Here is a 15,026-nt window from a genome sequence, read left to right as displayed (position 1 = left end):
ACTTTATTGTATTGTATTTTAGACAAAATTTGGTTTCTATTTCTGCTTTGAACAAATTTGGTTTTTCTTGTTCATTCAGAAATAGTTAAGTTCTTCCTTCAAATAATTCTAGTATTGTGGGCACTGTTTCTTAAGTGCATATAACAATCTTTGTATGCTCGATTATGTTACTTCATATTCAGAAGCTTTACATGTTGAATCAAAGGGGACTAAGCAAATTAAATGATGAAAATTTGGTTAATTTATGACACAAGTGTTTTGATTATATCTCAAAATAAAGGATTGTGAGACTTGTGTCAGATGTTATAACGAATACACTTATTTTTTCAGAATTTAATTTGTGTATTTAATGTATCGAATCAAAGCAGACCAAACTAAAGAAATTAGGTGTCAATAAAGATATACATTTTAGAATTGATATATGCGGACATTTGTGGTTCATTTACTTCGGTTTCTTGGAATGATCAACAATATTTTATATCATTCATAAACGAATATTCTTGTTTTGGGCACCTACATTTAATATATTAAAAGTGAGGCTTTAAACAAGTTCAAAATATTCAGGGCTGATGTTGAGCTCCAACTCAACAAAGGCATTAAGAAAGTCAAATCTGACCGTGGTGGCGAATACTACGACAGAAATGACTGCTCAGGTGAACAATGTCAAAGACCTTTTGCCTTCTATTTTGAAGAGTGGGATCGTGCTTTTGTAAACCATGCCGGGATCGCCTAGCATGAGTGGTGTAGCTAAAAGACGAAATAAAACTCTTAAAGATATGTGAAGGAGTATGATTTATCATTCTTCCTTGTCGCATTCGCTTTAGGGAGAGGCATTAAAGACTGTAGCATATATTCTCACTTTGGTCTTCTAGAAAAATTTAGGGGTTTTTAAATTTTATGATCCCACAAAAGGAACTAATTTTTGGGACGAGAAATATAGTATTCCTTGAGGATGTTGAGTTTGGGGGGAAGAATGTGTTAAGGAACATTACTTTTGAGGAGGAGTCTGTATAGACACCTACTACTGCTTCTGACAATGATCAGGTATCAATTACTATCATTGAAGAAGCATATTAAGAAACTCAAGATGATATTGTTGTAAACATTCAATCTCATGCGGATGATATCATTTAAAGTCAATCTCAACAACCTCAATTAAGACTCTCGTCAATGGTACCACAAATTTTATGAAGTAGTTCTTTCATTTGGATTCAGAAAGAATGCTATTGATAGTTGTGTGTATCACAAGTTCAGTGGGAGCAAATGCATCTTCTTTTGTATTTGGAATCGAAAGAAATAATTTTCGATAAGGATATGTTGCACTAACACCAAGAATTTTCTCTCAAAGAAATTTGAGATGAAAGATCTTGGGGAAACCTCTTTTGTATTTTGGAATCGAAAGAAATAATTTTCGATTGTCACAGAAGGGATATAGTGAAAGGTGTCTAAAGTATTTGAGATGCATAATTGCAAGTAAAGAAATACCCCTATGACTAAAGGAGACAAACCTAGTCTCATTTAGTGCCCTAAGATAAATCTTGTGATTTAGAAAATGCAGAAGGTTCCATATGCTTCGGTGATTGGGAGCCTAATGTGTGCTCAAGTATGTATTAGACCCAATTTGGTTTTAATTGTTTATATGTTGGGCAGATATTTCAATAACCCGATATGGATCATTAAGAAGCAGCAAAAAGGGTTATGAGCTATTTATAGAGAACTAAGCATTACATGCCCACATATAGAAAATCAGATCATTTGGAGAGATCTTTAGGCATTAGATTCTGATTTTGTTTGATGCTAATACAGTGTAGGATCCATTTTAGGTTACGCGTGTTTGTTGGTGTTGGCTGTAGAGCCATTTCGTGGAGAAGTGCTGAGCAAACACTTGTAATTACTTCTGCCATGACAACAAAGTTCGTAACTTGTTTTGGGGCATCTAGTTAATGAATATGACTGTGAAATTTTGTCACTAGGCTGCATATTGTAAGGTATTGAAAGACCACTTAAGTTATGTTGTGACAATAACTCTGCAGTATTATATTCTAAAACAACAGGAGCTTCCTAGTTGTTAAATAAAGGGTTTGAAATGGACAAATACATATAGAGCATAAGGGAATGGATTTGATGATTACAAATCCAATCATTAAGGGACTATCACCCAAGGTCTTTCATGGGCATGTAGCTCAAATGGGTGTTATGTTGTTCAAGGATACTTCCGTTCAGTGGGAGTAGTTTTAGTTATTGCTCTATATTGTGTTTTGAACATGTAGTTATAAAACTCATGTTATTCTCTGCAGAAATAAAGTATTATGTTTTGTCCATTATTTTTTGGTTTGATCTCACTTTGGGAGGACCAGTTGGAAATAGACATGTATGATCACCTTGCATGAAATTTTCATGCTACACTCCATAATTGATCTGTTGTTGATTATATTTGCATATGTGATTACTGATGGGTTTAATCATGAAAAAATATGGTGACTGCCCCTTTAGTCCTATGTCGATATGGTTGATGATAAGATTGTTCGGAAATACACTATGTGATAGCACTTTTGAGCGCTCATTCGGGTTGTACACATTTATTTGGTGTCATGTGTTGCCCAAGTGGAAGATTGCTTTTGGGCTTCCACATGACTAATTTAATGTGTATGGCTATCTTTCAGTTGTCCAATTAAAGTGATCTATTAAAGATTAAAGTTTGGGCTAAAGTGTATTTATTTGTTATGGAAATAAGTGTAGATACCATATGAGATTTTCTATTTGATGAGGGACCGAATAGAAAAAAAATGGGTTTATATTTAATATAAATATAAGCTAGGGTTATGGTCCCCAGACGTTAGAAGAACATTTGATATCTTTGTATTCTCTCGGCACACTATTGCAAAGAATGTCTCTGATCGTTTGGAAGATCCATAGCTGCTGCAAAGCAATTCCGCCGTTCAATTCGTTATGAATTAAGGTACGCTTCCGCTCTACAGTTTATTCTCCTTCTCCGTTGTTCTCGGTTAATCATCATAGAGAGGTTTATGTAATTGTTCACCCAATTATTCCAACAAACAACAGCTACTTAGCCACTCTTCAATCTGTTAATCAAACACTCACAAACTCCTAGCAAGTTTGGAACAACAACAAATTATCATGGCAAAAGCAATCAATTAAAAACATAATAAGTCACAAACTGTAAATCAACAAAAAAATTCAGGAACATACTCCACTCAATGGTGGCATTGACAAAGCGCACTGCTCACCAACCCCATCCTTCTTATCAACCTTCCACTTCTTAACTCCATGTCGATGATCCTCCTCCACGGTATCACACATCTTCCTCTTCTTTTTACCCCCTACATTCTCACTCTTCCCCTTCTTATTCCTCACTTTCCACACATTTTTCTTCCAGTACAACAGTTTCTCAAACTTCCGTGACTCGTTAATTATACGTTATAAAATCTCCCACTCATTATAAAACCTCCCACTCACTTTCTTTTTTATTTACATTCATTATAGAACCTCCCACTCACTTTCTTTTTAATTTTAAATTAAATAGCATTCTTTTCACATCTATATAACTGACGCGTTGAATAAATATATTCAAATAAAATTTTAATTAAGATACAATATTAAATATAAAATAATAATTTTATAAATATTTCTAAAACTCAACTTTTATCTCAACTTTTATATATTGTATGATTTAATCATCTTATTAAACCAAATTCCAATTAAGCCCACAATGCACACACCGAGGCCCACTTCTTTTGCAATCTACCTTCACAGTTGACATTTACATTGTTATATACGATAGACTCTGTAGAAAAATAAATTTATTATCCTGGACGATATTCATTATTATTTCAAGTTGGATGCAGAAAAATAATATTATATCTTGGACTGTAATCATTATTATTTCAAGTTGGGCTAAAGTGGACCATAAACATTAACTCGATTCTTAACGCCAAGAGGACCATAAACATTAACTCAATTTATAACGAACTTATTCAATAACTAATCGAGAAAGTTCGCCATTTGTGTCATTGTTTGTGTGGCTTAGTCCATTGGTAAATTGGTATTGTCTGAAGTCAAAAATATAGGATTCGAATATATTGTCGCTCTGACCTTTAAATTTATATTCATTTACTTATAAAAGATTTGCCATTTTTAATATAGAATTTGTTTGGTAACATGAAATTAAGAAAGTAGATTTGAAATTAGAGCATTCATTTCTAAGCCAATTATTTAATACCATAAAATATTATCTTTGGAAATTGATTTATTTATGTCTACAATTTGAATGTCATAATAAAGTAAATATTTGAAATTTCAGATATTTATAAAATTGGGCACACAAAATAACATTGCGCATGAACACAACACATACACTGCGCACGCGCATTGAAATACAATATAGAGAAATATAATGTGTAAGTAACATAAATTTAAATAAAATATTCAATTACAATTTAATGTCAAAATTTAGCTGATTTTTTATATACGAAACAAAGAATTTAAAACGAAATTTGAATAAATTTTTATTTCAAAACTACTATTCTAATAATCCAATTTCATGGTACCAAATGCATCCGTGATTTTATATTTTTATTCATAGTTGACTTAATAATTTTGGGTATACAATGTCTCTTCTAATCGAGGTTATTTACAAGAAACAAAATGGCTCGGGATTTTAAATTGAACTCCGTTGAGACATTATTTTCTACACAATTGTGTATATAGTCAAATATAACCACCTAACAATAGATTACATAGTAATATTCCAAACTACAGGAATTAAATAATAGAAAGCTGGCATGCAAAAAACATTCAATTGAAGTCAAGCAAACATTTATTATTCATGTTTTTGTTTGAATATCAAGCATTGCTTTCCCTTTAGCTTCCTCTTCTTAATCTTATCTGGTGTGCCATTGAAAAAGTCCACCATTCATACCCACAGTTTGATCACTTCAATCAACCTCCTCCTCTCCCTCTCTTGTTTATATATATACACACAGCTCATTCTAGTTTATTCATCTACAACAATACACTTCACTTCATTTCCAAGCAAGAAACATTTCTCTTTTTTAAGAAACTTCAATAAAAAAATCCAGCTTTCGACAAAGATGAAATCGAAGCAGAACCGGTTCTTGAGGATCATCGCGGTTCCGGTTCGGGCCCTGAGCAGGGCCAGGGATTTCTACGTGAGGAGCCTGTCAGACTACGCGGACAAGATGAACTACGGCAGTGCCATGGCGATCCCGGTGACGTCGCAAGTGACGTCGCTGCCGAGGAGCTTCAGCGTCAGCTCGGGCAGGTCTGAGGCCGAGCCGGATCTGGTTCGGGCCTCGTCGACCCGGAGCATGGGTGATCGGGCCGAGGTGGAGTCGTTCATCAAGCAGCAGATGAAGATGAGGGCAGGGCTGGCTGCAGGGGCCCGGTCTGGCCCGCATAGGATGCCGCCGAGGAGCAGCAGCGTTGCGATGGGGAGGATCGATGAAGATAGGGCGTGTGTCTATTTTGGGGAAGAAGATGTTAGTACCAAGTTTCCAAGAAGCAGAAGCCATGCTGTCTCTGCAAGAAGATTGCAAGCCTTTTGAATTTTTTCTATTTTTTATTGGTTTGGAAAAGATTGTTGCATAATTGTTGTAACAAAAAAGATGTGTTGGTATATAGAATGGAGAAAGGAAATGCTTTAAATTTAACATAACCATACAGAATGGGGATAATCGAATTTTCAGAATCATAAGAATTTTATATATATATGGTGCTCCTCAAGTACATTATACTACATAGGATTACTTGTGAATACACACTATATTGAAGCATATGGCTTATTTACACAAAATAGACACACTGCAGATTGACTTCCTCCAAAATAATTGATTAGATGTTCAATAAGATACTGATACAAAATTATGAAGTTACAGTACCTGGATGTTTAACTAAGATGATAAAACTCAACCCCAGAATATAGATTCAATCAATTGCAAACAAAAGTAGGCTTGACCAAGAATCCTAACTTGCTCTCTCAGTCCAATTAATTCGACACAATCACCCGTTTTCCAGTGGCTAATGCAGGGAGGACTCACTGATGGTTAGGCTTCAGCATCCAGTTCCACTACTGCTACTTCAGCAATGTCTATGGTTTCACATGGTCAAGTGAAATCCAGTTATAGCTAATAACCCTTGTTTCCACGAATTCGAGCTCTCATATCAACCTGAAGGAAAGGGTCCAAAACTTTACTAACTTCCACATTTATATATTTAAAATATGTGCATACTTTACGAGGAGTAGGAATTTGATCGCAAAACTGGCAAGTAATCTTTCTTTCATGCGATGCTCATTCATTCAGCAGTGAAGTGAAGTCATGATAGCATGTGCATATGGAAATGAGATAAGCCAGATAAACAAATTAACCTTAAACACATATAATGCCAAAGCCAAGGATTTGTATAGTTCTTCTCGGCCTATTCAAAAGCCAACTTAAAGCATAAGTATGAAATCCATAAAAGAATGACATAGTGATCCCGGGAGTTCAAAAGTTAAAATCTAAGCCACCCCTTCTTTTTTCTAACTTACTATCATTTAAGTGCATCCGTTTCCTCTTCCCTGAAACATTCCTCTTAGCAGAACAAGGCTTTTAAGACTCCCTTCACTTTCTCCCAAGTGTGATGTCGCATAGTTCCCACTCATGCTTAATATTTTTCTGTAAATATAGACCTCAAGTTTACTGGTGCACAATATTCAAAGTGTGATTGAACAATTTACCCCGAATCATGTATGTGATCCATAGTATTAGTTCCATATTTATGACAACTTCTAGAGTATATAAATTGACTTTAGTTTTGCTAAACCAGTGTAAATGTTGCACTAGACAGTGAAGCAACCAAAAAAGAACTTACTTAATCCTTTCCTGAATACAATTCTTTTTAGAGCACCTAATCATTTTTTGTGGATCTTCATATTTAATCTACACAGAAAACAACCTGCCATTAGTGCTCACGAGCATAGTTACATCTTGATGTCTCATGGAAAAAAGACAACCTAGAGCAAGGCAGCATTGCTATCGCATGGGCCAATCTACTCAAACATATATTCAGGTATAGGGAAACTAACTATCTATAATGTATTTCTCGATGCCAAGAACAAGGGCGGAAGAAACTAGGCCATGGATTTCCATCCCTAGATGAGTTATCACCCCTACCAAACATATAGAGATAATTTGAAAGAAATCCTCCATAGATTTTTCATAGACCAGTAACACAAAATGACATCAACAAGTCCTTCAACATTCTTCACAAACAGCAGCCAATGGCCATAACTCAAAGCTAGAACACTAATTTTTATAATGAGAAAAAAGAAGAAGGAAACGAGAATAGGTAGGAGGATCTATTTCTCCGAATTGATACGAAGATGAAGATCATACTACTACAAGGTTTAATTAACCATAAACACCCACCAGTCACTAACTCCACAAAATTTACCAGACAGATAACGCAGTTAATCAACAAGAACCAATTATCAACAAACAGATTAAAATTCCCCCAAATCCTGTCATTTAAAATGAACAGAACCACATCTGCAAGCCAACTAACTTAGATAATGGATGGGAGAGAGAATACATGCCTGTCCTCTCTTGCAGTTGAAATACGTTTCTCTCAGCCCCACACACTCGCTCGAAATATTAGGGCTTTGCTCTTTAGCACACTCTCTGTACGGCCGGTTCTCCACCTACAAAACATTCATTCAAACTTTTTTATTCAATGATCTCCAATGCTAATAAATTCTGTGGAAGTAAACCTTAATGCAATCCGATTCGCTGAGACATTTGACGAGCTCCGTAGCCAGACCTTTGCAGGACTTCGCCATTTCTGCAGAGTTAATTAGGCAAAATAGCCTATTTAAAAATAAAAAAAAAAATGAAAACCGAGTCTATATCTATATCTTTTACATATATAAAAGCTGAATCGTGAGAAGCAATTGCAATTTTACCGGTATTGAGAAGAAATTTGAAGAATCAGAGTCCTTCGCCTGTATTGGAAGAAGAAGAAGAAGAAAGTGAAGAGGGGTTAGTTTGGTTAATTTTATTTTATATTACTCCACTATAATATAAGTTTATTTAATTTGAAAATGCAATATTTGTTTATACAGTTTCTTTCTATTTCTATCTCTCTCCTTTCATCCAAAAACCCTAGCGAGAAACCTTCACCATGAGAGGAGCTCTGCTCAGAAATCTCTCTCTCTACACTCGCACTCGCCATTTCTCTATCTACCATAGACCTACAGCCATCGTTTCCAATGCCTGCACCACTCTTCATCGTAAGCTTGTTGCCACCGACAATGCGCAACATTTCAACCATTTCCCATCCAGAATGCGATTTTTCTCTTCCGAAGATGGCACCCAGGATCCCGACGCGAATCCAGAATCCGAATCTCCCGTCGCCCTACCCGAGGAGAAGATCACTGCGGCGGTTGAAGTAGAAGACGTAGATAATAAAGGTGGTTAATCCGATTAATTGTTACATTGTTCATCGCTCTTTCCTTCCATTTTGTGCAAAATAGTGATTAATAGATTTTATTGAGATCAATTTTGGAAAACTTCCTACTTGTCTAATCTATTTGCTAAATATTGAATAGGCAAAATGTTTTATGAGCTGCTTTGATATGTTTTATTCCTATTGTCGATTGAAACCTGATTATCGATGTAAGATGTTAGGGTTGGTTTTGTATTCTGATTCTATGCGACTTCGTTGGCTGTAATTTGGTTTGCAGAACTGAAAGCGCAGGTAGAGGATTATTTACAAAACGCTAATGAGGAGGCAATCCCGAAGGTCTTCGAGTCCATTTTAAAGAGAAGGCTTTCAGATAAGCATGAAGAGACAGATGATGAATTTCTGGACGAGCTCTGTCGAGAGCCAATTGACAATGTAGCTGATGAAGATTTTGAATCAGATTTGGAGGATGCTCTCGAAACTGATGATGAAATTGATGATCTATGCAATGCTAGGGATTATGTGATGGAGAAAAGGTCGTCGGATCCATTTTTCAACATGACTGACCAGAAATGGAACGAGATGATTAAGGAGGCTACTGAGCGTGGTCATCTTCAGGATACGAAGGAATGTGAAGACTTACTAGAGGATATGCTTAACTGGGACAAGCTTTTACCAGGTATGATGGTATAATTTGATCTGTTGCCTGGCTGATTTTCGTTCTTTATTTTATATCATGGATTTTGTGCTTAGTTAGTTTTAATGGTTGGATGAAGTTGTTTCTGGACATGATGGTCATTCATCTTCTCATTTAGATATGCTCTTGGATAGTTTACCAGTTAATTTGAATGCAAACTGTGATAGGACTTGACTATGTATGAATTCAAATGACGGAATGACTGTTGATTATAATCAGTAAGATCTTCCAATTTTGTTTACCTAATTACCTTAATGTATATACTTCTAAGAAGCTAAGTTGCATTTTTACCTGCGTGTTGTTCTTGGAGTCTGCATGAATAACTTCAATATGGTTTTTACAGTTTGTCAACTTGGGTGTGTGATAAATATGCATGAAATGCTTCTGCTTATGTTCCCTTCATAGAGTAAGATTAGTGTGTATGCACACTACTTTTTAACACATAATATCCTAAAATTGGAATTTTGTTAACCACTGGTCATTCTGGCATCTGGATACAGGTCACTTGGGGCACTCGTTCTGGATTGTGCAAATTAGTGCCCTGTCTTTTTTGGGTTTTTTGAGTCTGGGGAGGGAAATGCAGTGGGGAGTGAACCTAATATCTCTTACTTTTACATAGAATGGTCAAACACTTGGGTGTCCCTAAAGGGGCAACAGAGGGCCCACTTTTAGGGATATGGATTTGGGTGAATTAAGTGGTTGGTTATGGAATATACATGATCTTCTTAATATGGGCTGTTGTATGCTGCCAAATTTAATTCATTTAGTGATCAAATGTGGACTATCTTGTAAATTTGGTGCAGAACTCACAAAAATAGTTTATGGAATCTAAAAGGCAATCTCTAGCTGCATTAGTGTGGATGTAAATGTTATTCATTGTCAAACAGACCACCATTGGCATGCTATCTTTCTTTAGAGCCCTTACTTGCGATTTAATTATCAATTCAGGATTTAACTTCACAAATTATATGTCTTGTTCTTACTAACATGGCTTGATTGGAACTGTGCTCTTTTATATTACCAGTCGACAATTATTGTTGATCACTTTATTTATTTATCAATCTGTAATTTTGAGAATGGACTTGTTTCAGATAAGATAAAAAAGAAGGTGGAAGTCAAGTTTAATGAGATAGCTGATAGGATTGAAAAAGGGGAGATTAATGATGAAGAAGGTTACGAGATTTTCAAGGAGTTCGAAGACCGGATTGTTTTGGAATGTATAAAAGAACAAGAACCCCCTCAGTTTGACAAGGACAGTGACAGATCCATGAACTGTGAAATGAGGGTGCGTTTGACCTGGTTCGCAGGCAGTGGTGCAGCGCAGCAGGAGTGTGAGTTTCGGTACTCTCAGCAGTGTGAGTGTCAACTCTCTTTTTCTTTTTTCTTCCACTTTTCATCTCTCACTCTCAGTCGAATTACTCCCATCTCCCTCCCTCTACTTTTAAATGGGCTGTGAAGTGTAGATAAATGGGCTTTTATAATAAATTTTCATAATTATTCTTTTGGGTACAGTTGTTCTCCCTCATTTCAATGTAAATCCGCCACTGTACAAGGATGACCCACAAGGTAGGGCTGCAATTCTTAGATGGCGATCTCGGGTGGTCCTATCTCCTGGTGGTGATTCATGGCACCCGAAAAATAGAAAAGTAAAGTTGTCTGTAACTGTGAAGGAGCTTGGCTTATCTAAGCATCAATTTGTGCGGCTGAGAGAATTGGTTGGAAATCGTTACAATCCAGGGAAAGATGAACTGATGATAACTAGTGAAAGGTATGTCCATTTGCTTGTCCATCCGAAATTATGGTATCTGAACATCTATATTTGATCTACATTTGCTGCGTAATTTCAGCTGAAATACCGTTACTGTGTTCTGAACTTTTGACAATGACATGTTCTCTTCTTTGTATTTGCGACTTAGATTCGAACATCGGGAAGAGAACAGAAAAGACTGCCTCAGAACTCTATATGCTTTGATTGAGGAGGCTGGAAAAGCTAAAGAGATGGTGCACGAAGCTCGAGTTTCAGACATGAAGGAAAGACTCAAAGCCAACCCAGACTTCATGCTGAGATTGCTAAGCAAGAAAAAGGCATCAGCCACAAATCCAGAAATTGCATCATAGGAACTAGGTTGTTACCATAAAACCAGCTTTGAAACATCAAATGGATGCACGTTCCTTCAAAATTTTGTTTTGGAGCGTGGAATGTTTTGTTTGGAATTCACTCTAGCAATTCTGGCATTGCCATTTTGAATCTTGTAGTATTTTTTTTGTTTGGAAACTGAGGCTGTAATAATAGTTCTCCTTTACCTTGGTGCAGTACGATGAAATTGGATTAATTGAGGGAGAGAAACAAAATTTGAGAGAGAAACTTCATTTGGCATGTGTTACAAATTGCAGTGAAGACACCTTCAATAAGTTGGATTATCTATCATGAAGAAGGCATCTATGAAAAGAGTTAGAAATGTCAAAGGTTCAATGCAACTATGTCTTCTCTTGAAAGAAATAAGGGCATCAAGATTACAGATTGAACTCCTTATACAGTCTATTTGTTAATATGGAGTAACAGAAATGATAAGAGTAATGATTATAGAAAAACAAAAATCATTATGAAACTGAATACAATAGCTCCTCCAAATTTCCATCCCAAACACCAAAATTCCTAGAGGCAGAGAACTAGCTATCAAGCAACTACAAATAATAAGATGGTTTGAGACTTGAACACGGGCAACTCGCTTAAAAAGCTGTAGACACACCCCGTCTTTCTTCTTGAGGTACGGTAAAGGGCCAGGCATGGTGGGGTAGGAGCATCCATTCAGCAATCGAGAAGTCTTATGTCCTCCAAGTTGCACGGCGCTTTAACCAAAAGAACTTCTGACGCAATTCAGACGGCCTTTGAGCTTTTATGACATAATATTCTTTCTTAGTTATCATTTGAAATTGTTCTCTAGACTTTTTATCAATATGAGGTGATCGTAGCACAGTATATAAGACTCGTGAGTCTGGCAATGCAACCTTCTTAATCAAGTCACAAGTACCAAACTCTTGCTTCATCTCTTTATATCTGTCTTCATCCTTGCCGCCTGTGAGAATCCAAAAACAAACTAATCACATGATCTAATGTTTGAGACAACATTAGCAACTGACAAAGAAATATACATCTCCAACCAGCCAACAGAACATAGTATATAGAATAGACAGGTATCAAATCTCAAAAGGGCAATATTAGCTAAAGATGCATACAGCAAAATGTAATGTCGTGATACTATTGCTAACATCTAACTCCTAAAAAACAAAGGTGAAGGTAACCAGGATAGCTTTAGAGACTTAAGCAGGAATAAAGGAGACAAATCAAAATGAGCATACCTAATAACTGACCAAGATCTAAACCTTGTTTGGTGATGTCCACAAAGTTCTTGTCCTTGTAAGATTTCAGATTTTGGATAGCAACCTTATCTACAGGGTCCACCAAGAACAGAACCTGCAGCAGAAAGAAAATTGTGGACATCAAGAATGTGGGCAGATGCAAGATTTATTGTGTAGCAGATTTAGAATACCTCGATACCCTTTTTGACAAGTTTCTTCAGCAAGGGTGTATTCCTTGCACTAGTTACGCTGTCAGCCGCAATGAAATAAATATCTTTCTGATCAGCTTTCATGTTCTCAACATACTCATCCAAGCTGATAACATCCTCCGTGCTTTGAGATGAAAAAAATCGAAGTAATGGAGCAATGCGTTTGCGGTTCTCACGTTCAATGCAACCTAACTTCAAGTGTTTGCCAAAATTCCTCCAGAATTTCATATAGTCCTGCACATGAGAAGTTAAATTACCAATGGATACATCATACAGTAATCCAGGAAAAGCCTGCTCTTTACTGGGCAGAAAACTGTCTATGTTTCTCTAGATATTAACTGAATGAAGCACAATCAAAACACAAAGTATATCAGGAAGGTATATATATACCTCTCTATCTTCACTCATAGATATGCCACGGATCATGTCAAAGGCCTTGCGCACCAGACGTTTTTTCATAATGCGAACCTAAAACAACATGAACTTGAGAATTAGGTCATTCATACTCACACCTCAGACACACAACATAATATTTTATATCTGCATCAAGACATCCACTAATCCTGCATACTTACAATATGGCTTTCTTGAAGGATTTTGCCTGAGACGTTTAGAGGAGGATCATTTGAATCAACAACACCCATGATGAATCTCAAATACCGTGGTAACTATTACATAGAGAGAGGAAACATATATGGGTTACAAATACCATAAATAAACAATCCGGATATAAAGACCAATTAATTTTCTCTCACCAATTCACCATCGAAACCATCAGAAATGAATTTTCCTTTTACAAACAGCCCTATATTCTTTGTCTTGGGGTTGATAATGTCATCCTTCCCTGAGGGTTTCATAGACGGCACATATAGTATAGACCTAAACTCAACTTCACCCTGAAAACAACAAAATCTAATAAAGACACCATCTTGTATTTGTGATTTTATAACAGAAGTAGCATCTCAACAAAAGGGGTGCAAAACAGACATCAGATGGAAGATTTATAAACAAGAAAGAGAATACTGTCAGAAGAAAAATGTGTAACCTCAGTCCCAAAGTGTGAAGAGGCAAGGGGTTCTAAATAATCGTTAAATGTTTTCTTGTAGAACTCATTGTACTCCTCCTTTTTAACTTCATCAGGGTTACGCAGCTGCATCAAAAGGAACTATTAAATTCTGAAAGATAGCAGCTCTGGTAGCAAAACATAACAAATCCGATACAAAAGGCTAACCCATATTGGCTGCCTCTCATTTGTAAGCTCCCAATCCCAATCCCTTCCAACTACACTCTTGGTCTTCTTTTTTTTCTGTTACATCACAAACAGAAAAAAAAAAAAAAAAAATCACCCGCCGAAATCAAACAGCTTCATAAATGACACATAATTATAAAACAATTAGAAAGGTAATATAACTTTCTACATATATTCACCTCTGCTTGGATTTGAGGTTGCGGAGGTGGATTAGCTGAAGCAGCAGTTGTCTCATAACGACACCACATAAAATGCCCCATTTTCAGATCAAATGACGTGGTGCCACCAATAGCATTGCCGCTGCCGGCTGTCAGCACAGAGCACCATCTCTTTGTTGGATCACTCTCTCCGGACTAATCAGCATAGAAGATGAGGACTTATCATCAACAACAAACAACAATGGCGTAGGGCGTGAACTCAATTTTCAAGAAGGATGCAATTCATGAAATTTTAATTTTAAAAAAAATATACATAAAGCATAGTAGTATCGAATCACAATCAAAACTGTTAAATAAGTAAATGCTGACATTTAGAAGGAGAAAGAGGAGCATACGAGCTGATGGTCGACGGAATAAATAGCGCGATTGAGCGCAGCGCCGCCTCGGAGGATAGCCGGAACAGAACGCCTCGATAAGCTGTACATTTCGGGAGATAGAGAGCGGATTGCAGCAAATTTTGAGAGGTGGTTGTAGGGTTTTCGAAGGTTTTTCTGGAGCTGAGATGAAGAGTGAAGAGAGAAGAGAGAAGAGAGAGAGTTTGATTTGGGCCTTTCACTCATTACATGAATAGTTGGGCTGGGCTAGTGAAGTTGGGTTACCATCTATGGGCTTTATCATAATGGGTTACTGAATTCTCGATTAATATTATTTTCAACATTTTAATTATTTATTTCTTTATAGTTTTATTAGAGTTAAAATTAGGTTATTATTTTCTCAAATTTTATATGTCGCCTCAGGTTATGATGTCGAGTTGATGTAGCTATTGTGTCATGTTGGATTCATATTGTTATCAACAGTGTCAACACAAACTG

At 36.4% G+C, this 15,026-nt stretch overlaps 4 protein-coding genes across 7 annotated transcripts; 2 read left to right on the top strand and 2 right to left on the bottom strand.

The window, feature by feature from the left end:
* Positions 1-4,954: 4,954 nt before the first annotated feature.
* LOC125223603 lies at positions 4,955-5,690 on the top strand. Its single transcript, XM_048126814.1, has one exon. It carries the CDS (start codon positions 5,112-5,114, stop codon positions 5,583-5,585), a length of 474 nt encoding a protein of 157 aa, XP_047982771.1. The 5' UTR covers positions 4,955-5,111; the 3' UTR covers positions 5,586-5,690.
* A 158-nt stretch (positions 5,691-5,848) lies between these two features.
* LOC125223604 (cytochrome c oxidase assembly factor 5-like) lies at positions 5,849-8,077 on the bottom strand. Of its 4 annotated transcripts, none has more exons than XM_048126816.1 (6): positions 7,982-8,077; positions 7,790-7,886; positions 7,616-7,720; positions 6,892-6,959; positions 6,569-6,695; positions 5,849-6,206 (listed from the first exon to the last, which is right to left on the bottom strand). In XM_048126816.1, exons 2-5 carry the CDS (start codon positions 7,856-7,858, stop codon positions 6,575-6,577), a joined length of 363 nt encoding a protein of 120 aa, XP_047982773.1. In that variant the 5' UTR covers positions 7,859-7,886; positions 7,982-8,077; the 3' UTR covers positions 5,849-6,206; positions 6,569-6,574. The 4 variants fall into 4 exon arrangements, with proteins under 4 accessions (XP_047982773.1, XP_047982772.1, XP_047982774.1 ...); XM_048126815.1 differs by having other exon boundaries at positions 7,790-7,860; positions 7,982-8,056; XM_048126817.1 differs by lacking the exon at positions 6,569-6,695 and having other exon boundaries at positions 7,790-7,860; positions 7,982-8,056.
* Positions 8,078-8,142: 65 nt separating this feature from the next.
* On the top strand, positions 8,143-11,491 carry LOC125223602. Its single transcript, XM_048126813.1, has 5 exons — positions 8,143-8,488; positions 8,762-9,160; positions 10,270-10,533; positions 10,691-10,946; positions 11,095-11,491. The coding sequence occupies exons 1-5, from the start codon at positions 8,200-8,202 to the stop codon at positions 11,294-11,296; spliced, it is 1,410 nt and encodes a 469-aa protein (XP_047982770.1). The 5' UTR covers positions 8,143-8,199; the 3' UTR covers positions 11,297-11,491.
* A 268-nt stretch (positions 11,492-11,759) lies between these two features.
* Positions 11,760-14,743, bottom strand: LOC125223601 (heat shock protein 90-6, mitochondrial-like). The gene is made up of 10 exons (XM_048126812.1): positions 14,550-14,743; positions 14,176-14,349; positions 13,979-14,053; positions 13,793-13,897; positions 13,503-13,643; positions 13,323-13,415; positions 13,138-13,215; positions 12,730-12,981; positions 12,539-12,653; positions 11,760-12,255 (listed from the first exon to the last, which is right to left on the bottom strand). The coding sequence occupies exons 1-10, from the start codon at positions 14,637-14,639 to the stop codon at positions 12,005-12,007; spliced, it is 1,374 nt and encodes a 457-aa protein (XP_047982769.1). The 5' UTR covers positions 14,640-14,743; the 3' UTR covers positions 11,760-12,004.
* Between the last annotated feature and the right edge of the window lie 283 nt (positions 14,744-15,026).

Source organism: Salvia hispanica, chromosome 4 (assembly GCF_023119035.1).
Source record: "Salvia hispanica cultivar TCC Black 2014 chromosome 4, UniMelb_Shisp_WGS_1.0, whole genome shotgun sequence".
NCBI lineage: Eukaryota > Viridiplantae > Streptophyta > Magnoliopsida > Lamiales > Lamiaceae > Salvia > Salvia hispanica.
This window is presented reverse-complemented; position numbering and strand designations above follow the sequence as displayed.

Coding starts and splice junctions, on each gene's coding strand:
- LOC125223604 (XM_048126816.1), bottom strand. CDS start 7,858: ATGGCGAAGTCCTGCAAAGGTCTGGCTACGGAGCTCGTCAAATGTCTC. Junction 6,960..7,615: donor TCAACTGCAAGAGAGGACAG/GCATGTATTCTC, acceptor TTTTCTGTGTAG/ATTAAATATGAAGATCCACA. Junction 6,696..6,891: donor TGTATTCAGGAAAGGATTAA/GTAAGTTCTTTT, acceptor CTATATTTACAG/AAAAATATTAAGCATGAGTG.
- LOC125223601 (XM_048126812.1), bottom strand. CDS start 14,639: ATGTACAGCTTATCGAGGCGTTCTGTTCCGGCTATCCTCCGAGGCGGC. Junction 14,350..14,549: donor ATTCCGTCGACCATCAGCTC/GTATGCTCCTCT, acceptor TATGCTGATTAG/TCCGGAGAGAGTGATCCAAC. Junction 12,256..12,538: donor AGATCTTGGTCAGTTATTAG/GTATGCTCATTT, acceptor GGATTCTCACAG/GCGGCAAGGATGAAGACAGA.
- LOC125223603 (XM_048126814.1), top strand. CDS start 5,112: ATGAAATCGAAGCAGAACCGGTTCTTGAGGATCATCGCGGTTCCGGTT.
- LOC125223602 (XM_048126813.1), top strand. CDS start 8,200: ATGAGAGGAGCTCTGCTCAGAAATCTCTCTCTCTACACTCGCACTCGC. Junction 8,489..8,761: donor AGAAGACGTAGATAATAAAG/GTGGTTAATCCG, acceptor TTTGGTTTGCAG/AACTGAAAGCGCAGGTAGAG. Junction 10,534..10,690: donor GTTTCGGTACTCTCAGCAGT/GTGAGTGTCAAC, acceptor TTTTGGGTACAG/TTGTTCTCCCTCATTTCAAT.